The 20,559-nt window shown below is 36.8% G+C and overlaps 1 protein-coding gene across 2 annotated transcripts in view; it reads left to right on the top strand.

Moving 5' to 3' along the window:
- The first annotated feature begins 630 nt into the window (after positions 1–630).
- Positions 631–20,559, top strand: part of LOC114023701 (transmembrane protease serine 11B-like protein) — a 39,562-nt gene continuing 19,633 nt past the window's right edge. The window contains exons 1-2 of one of the 2 annotated variants that reach the window (XM_027836477.1): positions 631–817; positions 16,994–17,112. In XM_027836477.1, coding sequence (XP_027692278.1) covers positions 810–817; positions 16,994–17,112 — 127 coding nt within the window. In that variant the 5' untranslated portion in view covers positions 631–809. Of the gene's footprint in view, positions 818–4,170; positions 4,240–16,993; positions 17,113–20,559 lie in introns of those variants that run through there. The other variant, XM_027836478.1, reaches the window with a different exon arrangement.

Here is a 20,559-nt window from a genome sequence, read left to right as displayed (position 1 = left end):
TTGCCATAGTCCTTACATCAAAGCTTTTTCCTCCCTAGTAGGGAAGACATGAACATTGTCAAAGACAGAAAATGAGGAACTAATGTAAACAGAGGTCCAGACCTTAGAGAAAATAGACATGCTTGCTAATTATCTGAATCTGTTGTCAGTAAAACAAAATTCTCCTTTGAGTAATTGTTTTTCAATGTCCTATGATATCACATAGAAAAAGCTCATCTGCTCCACTTTGTAGAAACACTTGAAGTCACCACCCATTTCTCCAACTGACTAAATAAAAGCTCCAATTTTGGTTAACTTGTATTACTGGGATAGAGCTGAGATTCCCTCTTCTCTAACCTACCAAACTGAGTTGTAAATAAAAAATAATGAGAGAATCTTGGAGATTTTTGCAGATTAACATGGTAATCATCAAAGATTTCTAGAACTGGTTACAGTTGGTTTCAACTAAGGAGAAGTTGCTCATTATGAGGGAAGTCGTTAACCTGAGTCAGAATTCTGATTCACCAATCTGTGGTGGTGCATCTTGGGTGTACCTCTGAGGTGCCCAATGCAAGTTTGGGCTTTTGTTTTTTCCTAAATAACCAACTCAAGGATATTTTTTCATTCCTTCCTTGAAACCAGAGAGAATAACTGCTGTCATCCACACCTGTCAGACGAGTTCCATCTTAATTGCTCTTTGCATTTTCTCACAACCCATAAAACCCTAACTCTCCCTGGAGTTAGTACATTAGCCTTTGAAACACTGATCAAAGGAACAGCAACACAGGAGGTCTTCTTTTCTTTATCATCACCAGAATCATCAGTACACGATGTATAGGTAAGTTATTTGCCAGCTTACTATTTGACACAAGTAGGATTAGGATGAATATCTCCCTTCCCCACCTCCAAGACTGATACAATCTAATTTAGTGTCAATTAGTAGTTTTCTCACACCATTTAGGATTTCCTATCTCGATACCATCACCTATCATCTGGTTGCCCTGGTGCCTGTAGTTTTTAGTGTGGTGATTTGGGGGGTATCACAAAAAGGGAAAATTACTTAACCTAGGAAATGGTAGCAAACTGGCATACCATAAGTGCAAATGTCACTAATATGTGAGTGTTGGAGGAAACAGAGAAAACTTTCTTATCTTGTCATTTAAATGTGAGATAAAATAATATAATACTCTTTACACTTTGCAATTGCCTAACATTTTTTTCCTTCTGCAGGCATTCCTTCTGCCTTCATTTACATACTTTGAGCTTCCCAACTGTATTTGCCACTGTTTCTGTTACAATCTGTGCACTCTATAGATTATAACAAGAATCTGTAGATTCTTGGTTTTTTTTTCTATAGGTGAATAAACTTTACAAATGAGAATACTACAATAGTATTTAAGAGTACAATCTTTTGTGAGGAAGGAAAGTGGTAGGAAAGGAATGGAATGGTAGGTTCCCTCTCCTTAGAAATATTCAAGTAGAACCTGGACCACCACTTGTTGGGTATGTTATAGTGGGTTTTCCTTTCCTGTATGAGTTGGATTAGACAGCTGCTGAGGTCCCTTCTAATTCCCAAATCTTGTGATTTGGTGGAAGAAATGTACAATTTTACTGGTAATAAGGAACTCTCGGTATGTAAATCTGTAATTCTTTAGTTATTAATAGTCTTTCAAAGTTGCCTAGGGACAATTAGAAGGTAATGACATGTCCATGGTGACAGGTATTATATGTCAGAGACAGGGATTAAACCCAAGTCTTCCTGACTCCAAGGTTGGCTCTCTATCTCTACATGAGGCAACATTGCCTTTCTTAGCATCACCAACAGTTATTAAGTCAGCAGTTTTTGAGTTTCTTTTCTCATTGAGCTTCTGCCATTACATGGAATGAATTATCACCAAGTTAAGTATAATGAAACAAATTAAAGATTTGATTACAAGTGAGTTGATTTTTAAATGCTATACTTTATTTTAGGGTTTTTTTTGTTGGGGGGGGGGACTCTAGACCCATGATTTCATTGGTACACCAAACTCCTGGTGAGGAAGCTACCTCTATCTATGCAATTGGGCAACTATTTTGAAACATGTAGTCTAAATTAGAGATTAAATCCTACAGGCATTAAGAGGTTAAGTGACTTGACAAGGGTAACATAGCTAGGGTGGATCAGTAGCAGGATCTGAACCCAAGTCTTCTTTTCTCTAAGATTAGCTTTCTATCCACTACTCCATTTTGTGTCTTCTACTCTATTGAATTTTGGAATAAACGTTTACCATTCTTTAAAATGTAGGGCAAGAGAATGAACCTGTTGGATAAAGGAATCAATTAAGCAATGAACATTGATTAAGTGCCTACTATGTGTCAAACACTGTGCTAGGTTCTGGAAATACAAATATAAAGAAAACAATCCCAGTTCACAAGTATTTTACATTCTATGGGAAGAGATATATGTGTATATATGTTTTCTGTATATACATATACATACATATATATATACACACACACACATATATATATAAATACTTAAACAAAGAGAACAAATGCAGATAAATACAAGATAAGGAGGGAGACAGTGGTGTATTGTTAAATATTTAGCTGGTTATCTGAGAAAACATGTATCCATTACATGTTTTCAAGTTTAAAACTGTATTATTAATATTTTCTCCACCACTATCTTAAGTCTAGACACCAACAAAGTGATAAATCAAGACCTGATTTGTAGTATTTGCCAGTTTCTAAAGTATAAATGTTCAGCATGAAAATTTAGCAATTGGCTCTCAAAAGTTGGTTTGAGTTGGCTTCAACTTACTAGCAGTGAGTTGGTTCCAACTCACTAGAGGGCACTAGCAGTTGGGGCTATCAGGAAAAGACTCATGGAGAAGGTAGGCCTTGAGCTTCATCTTGAAGGAAGAGATGTAGTGTAAGTGGTAGATGTGAGAAGGGAGTGCATTTTAGGCATAGTAGACAGCCAGTGCAAAGGCATGGAGAAGCAAGAGTGCAATTATAACAATCAGAGGGAGGCTGGTTTGCTTCAGTTACAGTTTGGTAGGGAGAACAATGTATTAAGGCTAGAAATATAGGTTGGGGACAGGTAATGAAAGGCTCTAAAGTCTAAACAGAGGCATTTATATTTTTTTCTCCTAGATACAATAGGGAGCCACTGGAGTTCATTGAAGGGGCAACTAGGTGGTGCAGTGGAGAATGCTGTGCCTGGAGTCAGGAATATTCATCTTTCTGAGTTCAAATGTGGCTATAGACACTAACTAGCTGTGTGACCCTGGACAAGTCATTTAACCCTGTTTCTCTCAGTTTCCTCAACTGTAAAATGAGCTGGAGAAGGAAATGGTAAACCACTCTAGTATCTCTGCCAAGAAAATCATAAATGGGGTCATGAAAAGTCTGATTTGATTAAAAACAACTAAATAACAACAATGGGGTTTATTGAGTAGAGAAGTAACAGAGTCAGATCTTTGTTTAAGTAATATCCTCTTGGTGGTTATATGGGGGATGGACTCAGCTGAGGGAGAGACTTAAGTCATGAAGACCACTTAGGAGACCATTGAAATCATCTAGTCAAGAGCTGATGAGGTTCTGAACCATAATACTGTCTCTGTGAATAGGTGAGACATGAGAAATAAGTGGAAAGATTCGCCAATGAATTCTGTATGTGGGGTGAAGGAAAGTCAGAGTTGGGCATAATACCAAGGCTATGACTCTGGGAGACTCAAATAATGATTATATCTTAGACAGAAATAGGGAAGTTTGGAAGAGATGTGGGTTTTTTGGGGAAAGATAATGAGTTCCATTTGAGACATTTAATCTGAGATGTCTCTGGAATAGTTGGAAATGGAAGTGAAATTAGAGTTAGAAAAAGACTTAGGATTTGAGAGTTAGTGTTAAGATTAGAGTTGGAAGTAGAGTTAGAAACAGAATTAGTCTTGAAAATGGAATTAGGGTTAGAACTGGCTACTAGGCAATTGTTAATGTGGGACTGAAACTGAGGGGAGAAATAAAACTGGATATATACATCTAAATTACATCTGCAGAAAACTGAAAATTAAATCCATGAAAGCTGATTAGGTCCCTGAGAGATACAGAATGGCAAAAGAAGATGAGAATCCTAGGAGAGAGCCTTGGGGAATACCCATCATTGGGGACATGACAAAGAAGATGAGCTAAAGGAGACTGGGAAGGAGGGTTCAGACAGATAGGAGGCCAACCAGAATAGAAGACAAATCCAGAGGAGGGAACATTCAAGAGGAAAAGGTGAGTGTCAAATGCAGCAGGTAGGTTGAGAAATATTATGGCAGATGTGGGGAATAGGATAGCGTACAGGGAGTGAATTTTGATTTCATTGGCATAAGGAACTCCTTAATAAAGAAACACACTCCACATCTAGAGGCTGATACCTTCTCTGTGACAACCTCTAGCAATAAAGGTTGTCACTTTCTCTGCAACTTACAGCCTTAGAGAGTTGCCTAGACCACTGAGAGGATAAGTGACTTGTCCAGGATCATACAGCCAATATGTGCCAGATGTTCTGGCTTCAAGAGTAGTTATCCATCTACTCCTCCATGACTGGGAGGGCAAATGAAAAAGCAAAGACAGTTCCTACCAACAAGGAGATTACATTTTAATGAGGAAGTAACACATATAGGGGAGTAGCAGATAGGTGATTGGAGAACAGAGTTATGGTCTGAGAAGTCACAACGTGAAATAATACAGCAAATTCATAACATACCCTTTCTAGGAGCTATAGTAGTGTTGGTTTGATTATAGTTTTCAAAGTAATAGGTGGAAGTGGGAAAGGGAAGAGCATCCACAGGGTGATTGAAGAGAAAATGGCCAGTTTGAAGATGAGAACACAAAGTGCAGGGAGTACAGACATGTAATCCATTTTAGATGTTGGAGCAGCATCAGCTGCAGCACAGGCAGGGCAGAAAATGGTGATGGTAATAATGATGTGGTTCAGGGAATGCAGAGCAGAGAAGGAACCAGTAAATAGGGAGAGGCTAAAGATTAGAGCGATATAAGGGTTCATTGAAGAATGTTTGAAGTCCATTTAGAGATGAGTTTTTTAATTCAGGTGGAGCTTTACCATGAGCCAGAGACAAGGTATATGTAAAAGACAAGTTTAGCCAAAGAACATTCACAAACTGTGCTCACTGAGTGAGGGATGGGTGTGTGCTTCCTTTAGCTGAATGAAACCCACAAAAACTTGCTGTGGGTGGAGAGAGAGAGAGAGAGAGAGAGAAGAGATACACAGAGAGACAGAGAGAGACAGGGACAGAGAGAGAGAGAGAGAGACAAAGAGACTTTCTGTGGTTTTGGAGGGGCACAAAATTTGGTAGGGCCTGGTTCCTATGTAGGAGGAGAAACATCACAAGACACCTTTTAAAAAAAAATCTTCCTTTCCTCAGATTGTAATAGTACCTGAGTTTCCCCCAATATTGATTCATTCCTTTGAGTTAGGGCATTTTTCTAGGCGTTCCCTATTAAAACGTACAATATACCTGGGAGAGGTGTTAATAGTCATCAGTAGTCAACATTTTCAAGAAGAATGGAAATGTCAGATTATCTAGCAGGGACCCATGACAAGTAATTTTTAATTTGGGGACATAGACATAGCCATACTTGGGAATTCTGGCACCTAGGGTAAATTCAGTTGAGTTGTTAAAGAAAAAAGAGACCCAGGTATACATGTCTGCAGGTTGGTGATTATATCTATTATTACTGAGCATCCTGTGTGGCACAAATCTCTAAGCCAGGTGGTGCACGCTAGGTCTTTCCATTTTGGGTACAGTAATAACACTGTAGCAAGGCGGGCTTGGAAAGGGGCATGATAGTGATCCTCGGAGGGTAGCATGTGGAAGGGAGCATATTTCTTCTCTGTGGTGATCCTTGGTACTTCATTGTCTATTGCCACCCCTGCTCTTCCTGATGTGATTTCTACAGAAAGAAAGGTATATCCCAGACATCCATGCCTCAGAGGGTGGAAGCATAGAAGACAGGGTACTACACAAGAAGACAGGTTTCCATATGGCTCCATAGGTATAGTCAAGGGTCACATGAGGGCTCTAGGTGACTGAAGAAACTGATGACCGAAAGAAGATAGAGGAGCATGGAAACTGGGAGAAGGAAGACACTTGAGATCTTAATTTTGTCTCAAGCATGACCTTTTATCTTGGGGTGGGCGAAAGTCCATTGAGAAGCTGTAATTGAGAACATAGCCAGGCTGTTGTTAGGAGGGTCAGTCTCTCCTGATACTCTCGGGGATATGGCACTGCTACAGTTTTTTGTTGTTGTTGTTATCATTGTTCTACTCAAATAGATTCCAAAGCAGATTTAAAACTAAACTGTGTTATGAACTTCCCAACACAGGTTCCTAGCTATGGGATTCTCAACAAATGAAATTTATTTTATATTTATTTCATTATTCTACTGAGAATCAATGTGGTATGGAGGATACACTGATGGATCTAGAGTCAGGAATTTAATTCAACAGACATTTATTAAGCTCCTTCTATGTGCAAAATTTGCCTTAGGTGCTAGAGACATAAAAACAATAAATGAAATAGTCCATGGTCTCAAGGGGCTTGTATAACACAGGAAGGGCACAACATTTATATAGATGAGGCAGCATGATGCAACGTAAAGAGTAGGAGTCAAATAGTGAGTTCTTTCCCCATATACCAAGATAAAGTCAAAATGGATAGATCATTTACTGATAAAGAAGCGAATGTAATACAATGATGCTGTACTATAAGACATGACAAACATGACTAGAGAGAAACAAGAGAAAATTTACATGAATTGATGCAACTGGAAATAAGCAGAGCCAGGAAAACAATATACACAATGACAATAACAATGTAAATTAAAAAAAAAAAGAAAAAGAAAACACCAGAAACAATGGAAAATGCCTGCTGTGAAATGATAAAGAAGAAATTTGGACCCCAAAAAGCACTGTGAGAAGACATCTCTCCCCATTCCTTTGCAGAGGTGACAGGAGAGATTGGCACAAATGTGAAACATTGTGTTCTGTCAGATTTATTTTTTTCAAGGAGTTGATTAGTTTTACTAAACATATTTTTTTCTTCTTTTAAAAAAAGTTGTTATAAGAAACTGCTCTTTGGAAGAAGAAAGGGAAAGGGACATGGGGTAAAATGTGGGTGATATGAAAACAAACTGTATCAATGAAAATAGGTAAAAAAAAGAGGTAATTCCGCAAAAGTTTGATGGTCACTTGTCAGTAGTGTGGTTGGTAAGATTCTTGTTCAGGCTTGGCCTAGACTCCTATAGTTCCTCCCAACTCTGTTCCTGGGAATGTTTTGTTCCCAAAAGTGACTCCTTGTTCCTAATATAAGAGGAAAGCAAGTTAAATTTAAAAATATGTGACAGATAAAGTTATGTGAATAGATTCCAAAGAAATGGATTTCTGAAGAGATACGGAGAACAAAATAAGACTTAGAAATGTGCATTTGCAAGTGGTCACAGAAAGCAGACCAGTGAAGCTAGGGTGTGGAGTTAAGGGCAAAGCATAAAGTACTCAGGAAAGTAGTTTAGGTGGAGTTGAAGGCTTGTGAGATTAAGTTAAAGGCCCAGAGCTAGTAAAGTTTAAGGAACCATCCTTGGGAATGTAAACAATGCTTTGAACTTGATAGGGAATAAATGAGTGATGATATTAATAAGCAGGGTGATGATGACAGTCATGGGAGGGAGAAAAAGTAATGATGAAGTGACGTTTGGGAGAAAAGATAAAATCTAGTTAATAAATTACAATTACAATAGAAAAAAATAGACATGCTTAGAGAGGAAAAGGCATGAATTTAATAAATATTTAAACTAAAAACAAGTTGAAATCTCCAAAGGACTGGGAAACTGTTTCTAATATAGAAACATGACAACACATCAGATTTCAGTCACTTAATATCTTGAGGCTCATTTTACTCATCTATAAATTGGGAGAACTAGAAAAGGTGATCTCTTAAAGCTTTAATATTCTGCCATTCTAGGTTTTCTCTTTATGCCTTTCCCCTTGGAAAACACAGCTTCAATTAGAAAGTTTTTTTGTTTCGTTTTGTTGCTTTGTTTGTTTTTGCTAGGCAGTGGGGTTAAGTGACTTGCCTAGGGTCACACAGCTAGTAAGTGTCAAGTATCTGAGGCCGGATTTGAACTCAGTTACTCCTGACTCCAGGGCCAGTGTTCTATCCACTGCAATACCTAGCTGCCCCTTCAATTAGAAGTTTTACACAGTTGACTTCAAAATCTCTAATCTTTTAACCCCAATTCATTCTTCATCTGAATTCATAAAATCCTGGGTTCATTAATATAGAGCTAGAAGGATACTCAGAGACCATTTATTTCAAATCCCTCATTTTCCAGATGAAAAAACTAAAGAGGCCCAGGAAGCTAAGTGAATTCCAGTCCTGTGTCTTCAATTGCCTCCTTGACATTTTCACTTTCTGATCACCTTGAGTTCAATATATCCAAACTGAATTAATCTTCTTCCTCACAAAAGGCTCTTGTTCCTAACTCCCTTATTTCCATTGAGTGCCATCATTCTCTCAGTCATGAAAGATCAAAACATAAATACTATATCTAACTGATGCGTGACCTTAAGCAACAATAGTAATTGATTACTTAGTCTTGTTGTTATTTTTTGTCTCTTGTCTGTCCCTTACTATTCCTATTACCAAAATCTTAGTTCAAGTTCTTTTCATGTGATTCCTATCTTAGTACATTGGTTCCCTCTTTGGATTGCTACCCAAGAGAATCTCCCATTCTAATGTATCATATTCACTGAAGTCACATTCATCTTCCTAAAGCTCTTCTTTCATCTTATTGCTCTCCTACTCACATACCTTCAAAGGTTCCCCATGAAGTAAAAGGACAAAATTTCTTTTCTGCCATTGTAGGCTCTGCACTAGTTCTATCCAGCCAACCATCCTAGTCTGCCCTTCCTCTGGTTCTCTATATGACTCCCCCACCCCACTACAGTCAAGCCAATCTTCTTATCTCCTCTCCCTCTCTCCTTTAATGTTACTCCATGCATGTTCATTCCTACTTCCATCCGTTGTCTCTAGCTTCTCTCCCAACCTCTGTCCCATCCCCTCTCCACCTATCAAAAACCTTACTGTTATTTTGGAGCCAACTCAAGTCATGTCTCTACCCTTGAAGCCTTCCTTGACCTCTCTAACCTACATAAAGATCATTAAAAATCCAAAATAATTATTCATATAATATCATCAGTTTATATAATTTAATATAATTTAGTAAAATTTAATTTATTATGATTTGATATAATAATTAATATAAACATCTTTAATGTAATCATGTTAATTTTTGCTATTGATAACCAGAGTAATAGAAAACTGCATTTATATATCTCTGACCTATAATTTCCTATCACAGTTATTGTCTGTATAGTATCCCTGATTTTGCACTTAATCATATACTATTTAGTGATTTCAGATTTTTAAATATCTTTTCTACTTCTTCCATATCCTTGGCAATGCTCATAGTGTTGGGCATGGAGCAGGTGTTGGACAAATATTTGTCAAACTGAGAAAAATTCCTTAGAGATGTTCATTGCACTCCTTTCACACACTTAGGGCACCTGGGTTATAAGCTTGAGAGACAGGATGGTGGCAGAAGGAAAATGCTGCAGAAGAAAGCTTTGTCTAGATTTTTCTGGTTAAAGGGGCAGGCAGAAACAGCTGATAAATGATCATCCAGGGCCTTCTGTACAGTACAAAATTAATTCTTCATTATAGTACAACATATTTGGATTGAAGTATAGAATTTATATTTTATACAGAATGTTTTATCCTCAGGGCCTCACACAGTATATAGTAGACACTTAATAAAGGCTTGTAGATTGATAACTGAATGCTTCTATAGCTAGTCAAGGGATAGCTAGTCTCTATCCTTGTCTTTATCCCTTGACTTGCTATAGGAGCATTCCGTCTAAAAAGTAAAATCTATACTTCATTCCTTCAAAGATCTGGGATTGCATCAGTGAGAGTATATATTCCTGAGTGCAGATCATAGCTGGTCCTTAAGAACTGTTGTGATCAAAACATTTATTATCCTATGGTCAACCAGCTGATTGGCCTTGCCACTTAATGGGTCTCTACAAAATTATTTAGTCTGGTCCTGGGATCACAGTCAATCATTCAATCAACAAATATTTATTTAGAGCTTACTATGTACTGGGCACTATGCCAAGAGGTGAGGATGTATAGAAAGGCAAAAATGGTCTTTGCCCTCAAGGAGATAACATTGTAATGGGGAAGACAACATGCAAACAGCTATGTATATGCAAGATACAGAATGTAAATGGGAAGTAATCTGAAAGAGGGAAGTTTTGAAAAGGAGAGTGGGAAGGACCTTCTGTAGAGAGTGGGATTTGAGTTTAGTCTTGAAATAATCTGGGTTAGCTAGAAGGCCAAGGTGACAATCACCAGACCTACATTTAAAGACTCTCTAGCTTGTTAGGACATGGCAGAATCTGTACACTAGCAAGGCCTTCTGGAACTGGAGCTGGAACACAGAGGGTCATCTCTATGCCACGAGGGAATATCAGAGGAGGATGCCAATAGATCTAAGTGAAATCTCTTAAATCACAGAAATTCAGAGCTAAAATGCTCCATAGAGCTTGATCAAGTCCTTCATTTTATACATGAGGAAATTGACTACTAGAGAGGTTAGTGGTATAGCTAGCACTAGATTATAGGGCTTTCAGATCCCAATCATTAGTAATCTGTCCACAACACAACGACCAAATGATCACAGATCCAGAGCTGAAAAGGACCTTAGGTGCTATCTAACCCAAGCCCTTCATTTTACAGATAAGGGAACTGAGGACCAGAGAGCTCAAGTGATTTACCCAAAAGTCACACAGGTAGTAAGCATTCCATTTGAGTTCAGGTCCTGTGACTTTACAGCCAGTGTTTTTTTTTTTCTTTTTTCTCTCCTGTACCATGATCACTAGACCTTTTTAAAAAATCCTATGAAGCAGCAGCATACTAGAGTCTTAGATTCTCCTCTGATTCGGCTAAATGTACTTAACCCACATTTCTGACATGCATGACAGAAATCTCTTCCATTGGTTAAAAAGACCAGTGGTGAAAGGAGCCCTACACTGGTTTATGCAGTTCTGGAATGTAGAGAACTAAAGATGACAGGGTTCTAAGTCACAAAACCTGGGTTTTAGTGATGCTACTACTACTAGCAGTGTGTCAATGGGCAAGTTATTCAACCTCACTGGCCCAAACAATTCCTCTTTTGTAAAATGAGAGGATTGGATTAGAAAAACGCCTAAGGTAACCTCCAAGCAGGGGCTAGATGAACTTTGGTTGGGTATGTTATAATAAGGATTTCTTTCAGATATGAGTTGAATTGGAATGGTCTCTGAGGACAACTTTTGTGATCCTGCTTTTCTGCTACTTTCATTTCTATAATTTACACATCTCTCTTTATGTCTCAAAAGTTATGTATATTTCACAACTAAAAGACTTGATTGGTTCCTGGGGTAAGAGGGAAAACAATGAGCTTATTTGTACAATAATTGAGCTTTTGTACATGTTTATTTTTAAAGTTAATTATCTCTTTGCCATGTGCCTTGGTCAGAAGATTACATTGGCATATGAAAATATTTGATGAGTTTGGCTTCTTCTTGAGAAATATAAACTACGAAACTCAAAAATGCTAATGAAATGAAGGTGGTTTCCATTTCCATTCCAGAAAATCTATCCAAAACATAACCTTAGTTGAATCCATAATTAACTTTAGTTATATGTGTGTGTGTATATAAATGAGTTTTGCTTCTGTAAATAAAGGATGTTCCAAAAGTCCTAATGCTGTTTTAGGTATTAAAGATTAAAACTACACTGAGACTTTTGGGACACTGTGTGTTGTGTGTCTTTGTATACACACACATATATACATGTATGCATATATGTGTATATATATGTGTACTTTGATTATCACAGTGAAAATATGATTCATTACTCTTTGTCATTATGGGTTTACTTCTCTGTCTTATGTGAGGAATTCAGGGGGGTTTAAAGCTGTTTCTTTATGATGCTTATTTTTGGAAGGGGAAACATGGACCAATTGAGCAGAAATCATAGGGAAATGGACTATAACTTAATGTAAGGAAGAATTTCTTAATAATTAGGGATTCCCCAAGATACACAGAGTGCCTTATGAGAAGGCAAGTTTTCCTTCATGAATGTTATCTAAGCATAGGCTGTATCCAGTTCAATTCACTCCAACAAGCTTGATTAATCACCTTCAGTGTGCCAGACACCTTTACAAAGACAAAAACAAAAGGGTCCTTGTCTTCAAGGAGTTTATATTCTATATGATGAAAACTTGTCCAGAATTTTATTAAGAATTGGTTCCATAACCTATGTAATAAGAAGTATGAGTTACAGTGCTGCCAAATCACAAAGACAGAATGCAAAAGGTTATGTAGGGGTTAAATTTGATTACTTTAGCGAGATAATAATGGTACTTCCAGGAGCTACAAGAAGAGGTGTTCTGAAAGTAAAAGTGGAATGTTTACCTTCATGCAGAAATTCATTAGACTGATTGTAAATGGCAATCCTTTCTTCATCCTCAACCCAGAGAGAATCTGGGTTGGGTTGGGGGATGGAGGAGACAATACTTGGGTTGGAATTCAGTAGCTGCTCACCACATGTTTGATGCTGATTACAATGACAAAGTCAGGTTATGAGGAATCAAGGGTTGTAAAAATAAGACAATAACAACTGTTGTTGTCCAAAAAGCCTGAATAGCATTCTTTTCCCTGACAAGTTAGGTGATTCCATTTTTCTGAATTACATTAAACAAAATTAGACAACACATAAGTAAAAAGCAAGTGACATTGCCTTGTGGTTGAAAGAAGTAACACATTTTAATTTGCTATTCTTTCTTTCTGTGTGGAACTCTGTCAGCTTCCTTCTTACTAAATATCAAGCTTGTCTACTTGTATTATAAAGAAATATAGTATGCGGATGTGATGCTAGGGCTTGTCAGAGCAGGAAGTCCAGCAAAAGGATTAAGTCTTCTTCTTCTTCTCTTTTAAACAGGTGTGTCTTAAACAATATGTCCTATTTAATATTTTTAAGATACAAAAGCTTTAAAGTAGTTATTACTGTGGCTAATAGATGTTCCAAGATATTTTCAAAAGGATTGGGTCTAGACCACTCCTTTCATTCACCCACTTCCCACCACTTCCTTCACTTTCCCGTCCTCGCGTTCCATAAGTTAATCTCCCTCTGAAATTTATTGCAAAATACTGGGTGGGGGAAAAGAGTCAGAATCCCTCTCCCAGGCACATCCTTGTGCTGGCAGTATATAGAGAATGAAAAGAAAGATTCTTGTCACTCTCACCTTGGCAGAGCTCCCTTTACTCAATAATTACATTAATCTTGATAGCTTTTTGGTCTTGAACAATAAACTCTTGAAAAATCTGGTTTTAATAACAGATGTGAGCTTCTGGTTGAGTAACTCCCCTTTCCAGGTGCTAATGTAGTTGTATTGTCTTGCATATGAAAAAAAGATCAAGCAAAACATTGAAATGCAGAATGTAGGGAAGTCTTTGATACAGTTAAAAAGTTTCAAGTGAGATTTTTACCCTGATTGTTGTTGCTCAGTTATTTTTAAGTCATGTCCAACTCTTTGTGATTTGGGGTTTTATTGGCAAAGATACTGGAGCAGTTTGTCATTTCCTTCTCCAGCTCATCTTACAGTTGAGGAACTGAGGCAAACAAGGTTAAGTGACTTGTCCAGGGTCATAGAGCTAGTAAGTGTCGGAGGCCTGATTTGAATTCAGAGAGCTGAATCTACCTGACTCCAGGCCTAGCACTCTATCCAGTGTATGGCCTAACTGCCTGGTTTTTTATCCTATGTGACTTGCTTGGGGTCACACAGCTAGTAAGTGTCAAGTGTCTGAAACTGGATTTGAACTCAGGTCCTCCTGACTCCAAGGTCAGAGCTTTATCCACTGTACCATCTAGCTGCACCCCCTATACATTTTTATAGAGTAGCTAGGTGGCACAGCGGTAGAGTGCCAGGCCTAGGGTCAGGAAGACTCCTCTTTATGAGGGAAATGAATGAGGGGAATGATTTTCCTCAACTTGACATTCACTATTTGATTCCATGCTTGCTTACATCATTAGGGCATTACATTAGTAGGGAAATGGATAGCCTATCTCTTTATTATAATTTTGGAAAGCCAGAAGGGAAAAAAAAGAACTATTTTATATATAGAATACAAAACTCAATTTTAATCCTCATCATAAGTACAATAATAATAATTTATGTTTATATAGTGCTTTAAGATTTACATGGTGTTTTTCTCACAACATTTGTATAAATTGTGAATATTACTATTACCACTTTACACATATGAAAACTGAGTCTTGGAGACATAAAACTAACAAGTGGCAGAGTTAGGACTCAAACTCAGATCTTTTGACCTAAAGAGCAATGGTCTTTTCACTATGCCACTGATGTTCTCAGATATGCGCTGGAGCCAGCTCTTAGTGACTCATGGGATCTGACTATTAAATTTTCAGTATAAACACTTAACACTTCAGAAACTGGCAAATGCTACAAATCAGAGCTTGGTTTATTTGTTTTGCTGATTACCTGGAATTATGAAAGTGATGGAGGAAAACATCAATAATGCATATTAATCTTAAAAGTGTGTTGTGCATACTTTTTTTCTTGGAGTGCCAGATGTTAAACATTTATCAGCAGCACATTCTTGGTCTTCATGCACCAGGGTCTGGAATAAGCATGTGGAATGACATATTAGAAATCCAGTGCCTTTATTGTGTGTTTAGAATGTTACTATGTAATACATTTTTATGAGCATGTAAGGAATTTATCCTTAGAGGTAGACATTGTTTAGAGTTTGCATCTATAATTTTTCAAAGACTTAGGGACACATTAAGGATAAGTTGGTGACAAGAGAAGGTTACAGGATAAAGTGGAATAAGAAAGATAGGGCAAAGATCCAACCAGAGATATCTAAGCTGTCCCACTCCATTTATATCTTATAATATCATATTATTTCTTATCATATTTTCTAATTTACTAGATATAAAATGAAACCACAGAATTTATTTAATTTAAAATTCTCATTATTAGTGGCTAGATGATGTAGGATAATGTAAGTACAATTAAAGGGAGGGAAACACATACAGGTTTGCATGAAAAGAAGTGACACATAATACTGACACTGATGCTTATTAGCTTTGTAATCTTGGACAAGTCATATCATTCTCAGTTTTTCATCTCTAAAATGAGGATAATGATTCTTTTATCACCACAAGCCCCACTGACAGTGGGTTGGGAATATAACCTTTGTAAAAAGATAACATCTATATTTTAGTAATGCTATTTTTACATGGCTATCACTCTCCAATTATTCTCTCCCATCAAGACAACCCACCCTTACAAAAAAGAAGTAAAGATGAGCAAAACAAACCAACACATGGGCCACGTCTGATGGCATTTGCCTCACTCCACGTCTGTAATCTATCATTGTCTCCACAAGAATATGGAGATATTTTTCATTATTAATTCTGTAGTCAAACTTGGCCTTTCCATTGACATGAGTTTGTGTTGCTTAACACTACTTTCCTTAGCATGATCTTAGTCATTTTATATTTCCTCTTGGGTCTGCTTCTTTTCCTGTAGCAGTCCCTACATGCCTTCCCAAGTTTCTCCATTTTATCTCCTGATACTCAACATTTCTTATGACAAGATTATATTCTATCACATTTACATTAATTTATCATAGTGTCTGGTAAATAGTAGGTGCTTAACAAATATTTCTTGATAAATTGATGGCATTCACATACCATAAAAGTTGCAAGCTGCTCTCTCAGTTGATAGGTACCCACTTTGTTTCCAGTTTTTTGCTATAACAAAGAAGTGCTATAATAAATATTTTTAAACATATGGAACTTTTCTTTTTGTCATTTGCCTCTTTGAGTTATATACTTAATAGCAGTCATACCAGATTACTGCTTTTTCACTTTTCTCAATTGTTCTTAATTGTTATCCAGAACGCTTTTTCAAAAAGAGATTACCCAACAGTGTACTGATGTGCAAGTCTTCCCACAATCACTCTTTATATTTCTTATCATATTTTCTAATTTGCTAGATATAAAATGAAACCACAGAATTTATTTAATTTAAATTTCTCATTATTAGTGGCTAGATGACTGGCCTTGAAACCAGAAAGACCTTTAGTCATTTAATTACTAAAGTCTCTTAATAATTACTCAAGTCCCACCTCTGACACTTACAGGTTCTATGACCTTGGACAAGTCACTTAACATTTTAGCTAAAGAAGTTCTCTAAGTCTATGAGTTGCAAAGAAAGTGCCTACTTGCATTGGTAGCAGGAGTTTCTTTACCCGGAAGTTCCCTATACCATTGAACTCATAGATTCGATCTGGATTCCTTTCAACCCCTGTATTACTAGTGATTGGGACCCTTTTTTCCCCATATGATTTTTGATGGTTTATTCTCCACTTCTGAAAACTCTTTGCTCATATTCTTTGACCATTTTGACATTTGGAGGCAGCTGGTGGTATAGTGCATGGTCTAGAATCAGGAAGACCTTAGTTTAAATCTGGCCTCAGATACTTACTAGCTATGTGACCCTGGGCAAGTCACTTAACCCTCTGATTGTCTCAGTTTTCTCAACTATAAAATCAAGACAATAATAGCACCTACCTCCGAGGGTTGTTGTGAAGACAAAATGAGATAAAATTTATTAAAGCATTTAGCACAGTACCCCATAAGTGACAGGTACTTGATAAATACTTATTCCTTGCCATTCCCTCCCTTTTGGAGAATGGCCACTTTGTGATTTCTCCAAGTCTTTATTGATGCTAAAATTTTAGATCTTCTGGGTTGAGTAAGAAAGAAGTAAGATTGGACAGGAATTACTATTATTATCTAATTTATTTTCTCTTTTTCCTTTCCAGACCAGTTATAGCTTCTCAAAGAGCATCGCTGCCATTATGGATGATTGCCCTTATTGTATTTGGAGTGCTGGCAGTCTTGGGAGTTACGATTGGTCTCCTTGTTCATTTTCTAGCAATTGGTCAGTGTTAACAATGTTATTATTTTTCCATTGCCACAAATTCTCTTTTCAAAACTTTTCAAAATTCAAAACATGAATGCTTATGAATTTCCTTAAGAGATGTTAATTTCCTTTAACTTTATTTTTAAAAACCTGCTGTGCAGGCAGACAACAGGCAATAAGCATCTATTTATTCATTTACCATGTGCCAGGCACTATGCTAAGCTCTGGAGACACAAATACAGGAAAGAAGACAGTCTTTGCCCTCAAGAAGTTTACATTCTAATGGGAGAAAACAACACATAAAAGAGAGCAGAAAGGGATAGAGGGGAGACAGTTAGGAGGTGTATTTTAATAGGAAAATAATATCTTAGTATTATTATAAAATAGTTTTGACATCAAAGACTCACTGAAAGGTTCTCTGGGAACCCAGGGGGTATGGACTACACTTTGAAAACCACTAATCTAGTCTAACTTCACATTTGACAATTAAAGGAACTGAAGTCCATAGTGGGGAAGCAATTTAAATGAGATCACAGATGCAATAAATAGCTGAGTTATGAATAGTCAGCTCCCTGATTGACTAGTGCTCACATGATTTTAATTCACTTTCCTCCAACATGTTGATTTGCAGATGAGGAACTGAGGCACCTAACTGCCATATTTATTATTATATTTGCTAATTATACATATGATAATGATATTATTACTTAGCAAACTAAAATAGGAAGTTAAAATGTTTGGTTTATTACGCAATGGGTAGAACACAAATTAAACAATGGAATTCCCCAAAGTCTAATGTCAATACTAAATAGTTTATGGTAGGATTGGGGAAGTAGGTTTCTAGCTATATTCCTAAGCTAACACATCATTCTCACCATTTGACACAGAACAGAATGGCAATTATCCACATCAATGAAGTGGAGCCAGGGAGAGGAAGCATGGAAAACAGTGAATTATAAAAACTTACAGTATTGATTTTTCTCTGGGATGTAGTTGAAGATGCATAGTTATTTGGAGTACATTCGCAGGTACAGCTTCATCACAGACTCAGAGTGGGAAGGAACTTCTAAGGGCATCTAGTCCATCTCATAACTGACCAAGAATCTTCTCCACAACATAGCCAAAGCATTGCTATCTGGTCTTTGAAGCCATACAGCAAATAGGAAGATGTTAACCTCAGAAGCAGCCAATTCCACTTTTGCAGCTTAAATCATTATGAAGTTTTGTCCTGATGTCAAACTCAAATCTGCCTCTTTGGAACTTCCACCAGTTGTTCCTGTCGGCTAGGGTCAAACAATATAAATCCATACTTTTCTACGTGAAAGCTTTTCAAATGCTTAAGAAATCTATCATGCCCCCCTCCCTCCCAGATCTCCTCTCCAGGCTCAATATTTTCTTCTCCTTCAACTTACATGACATCATCATTTAATCTTCATCTATACCCTCAAGGCCCTTAATCAAATTTGTTCCTCATCCTTGGGTCCTCTGTTTATATTATCAATGTCCTTGCCAAAATGTGTCTCCCAGAACTTCACGCAATACTTTGGAAGTAACTTGAGCAGAGGTTAGTACAAGAGAACTATCAACTCCTTAGTCCTGGACAATGTTTCTCAAAACAGGAGAGGATCATGTTAACTTTTTTTTTAGTTTCCATGTCACACTGTTGACTCATATTGAAAGGTGTACTAAAACCTTCAGAACATTTTCAGATGAACTGATTCCTATCTCTGGTTCCACAATTGTATTTGAAACTGATATTTTGAATCCAAGTGTAAGAATTTAACTTTATTCTTATTCAATTTAATCTTTGTAGAAGCAGTCTAGCATTCCTGTCAAGACCTTTTTATATCCTGATAGTTTTCCAAACTGATGCCTTTCCCACCTAGCTTTATATCTTATGCTATTAATTCCTTTATCCAAGTCAGTGATAAAAATGTTTAATGCCACAAGGTCAAGGAAATGTTCCTGGAATACTCCACCTGAAATCTCTTTCCATGTTGATATTGAATCATTAATGACTACTCTTTCAGTCCAGCAATTCAACCAATTCTTGATCTACCTAATGATACTATCTGCTACCATCTAACCTATCTCTGAATCTTTTCCACAAGATATGGGAAGCTGCTTTGCTAAAAATCTAGGCAAATTCTATATACAGCATTTTCCTGGATTAACAAGTCTACTAAGATAATAAAAAAAAATGGAAATAAGGCTAGTCTGGCATTGTCTGATCCTGATGAAGACATATTGACTCTCTTTGATCACCACTTAATTTTCTTTTCTTTTACTTGAATTTTAAATTTCTATGAATATGTTTTGTTTTTATATCACCTGTTTCCAAATGTATCTCTCCCTCTTTCCTAATCAATGAACCAATTCTTGTAACACAGAATTAAAAAAAAAAAAGAAATCAGTTCATCAGAATTAATCAGCACATCATCCTAATCTGACAGTATAGGCAATGTTCCACACTCATAGCCTCCCCAACTCTGCAAAGAACGGATAGAGGTTCAGTCTGTCTTCTCTTCTTAGTAGCTAAGTTTGGTAATGACCAAACTATAATACATATAATATATAATGATATAACATTCAGTTTCATTTTTTGCTCTTCCATTCATGTCTTTGGAATCATATATATTGTTTTACTGGTTCTATTTATTTGATAATGTATCACTTCATATGTCTTCCCATGATTCTCTGGATTCTTTATGTTAATTTAGTTTATGGTACAGTAATATTCCATTATATTAATATACTCCAACTTGTTTAAACATTCCCCAATTCATTGGCATCCATTTTGTTTCCAGTTTTTTGCTACCACTTACCAATGTTTTCATGTATATGGGACTTTTCTATCTACCTTTGACTTACTTTTGCTAGCAGCATCACTTCTTTTTCTAAAAGCTTAATAATAACTGATTTAGTAACACATCCTAGAATTTTGGGTGGGAATCAAAGTCAAGCTGCTTGGTCCCCAGTTTGCAGATCTCATACTTGGGGGCCTTTTCCTTTTTCTATTCTTGCACCATCATTGTTCTTCACTACAGTTTTTAAAGATCATTGACCATGATTTAACAAGTCATCTGCTAGTACTCTGGGATCTATTCCATCTGGGCTTTGTGACACAGTCATCAAGGGCAGGTAGGCATCTGACTTATCTTAGATTTCAGCTCTAAATGAATTATTTTTCTATTTTTAAAAATTTAAACATTATTATTCTTGGCAGGGAAAACTGAAACAAAATGAGAGTTTGCTTTCTCTTAGTCATTTATTGACAATGTCTCATCCACCCTGAGCAGGAGTAAAATTCAGTTTAAAAGAAGATGTATAAATTATTATGAATATAACTGATTAAAATTTCCAGTGAGGCTTTGGATTCAGAGCTTAACTACCCTCCATTAGCTGTTAGTAGAAGAGTCATTTTGGGAAGTCAGAGAATCATCCTCATAATCCTGTAACCAGGTC

This window comes from Vombatus ursinus, unplaced genomic scaffold, assembly GCF_900497805.2.
Source record: "Vombatus ursinus unplaced genomic scaffold, bare-nosed wombat genome assembly UNPS02014818.1, whole genome shotgun sequence".
Classification (NCBI taxonomy): domain Eukaryota; kingdom Metazoa; phylum Chordata; class Mammalia; order Diprotodontia; family Vombatidae; genus Vombatus; species Vombatus ursinus.
The sequence above is the reverse complement of the archived record's forward strand: the minus strand, read 5'-3'. Positions and strand labels throughout refer to the sequence as shown.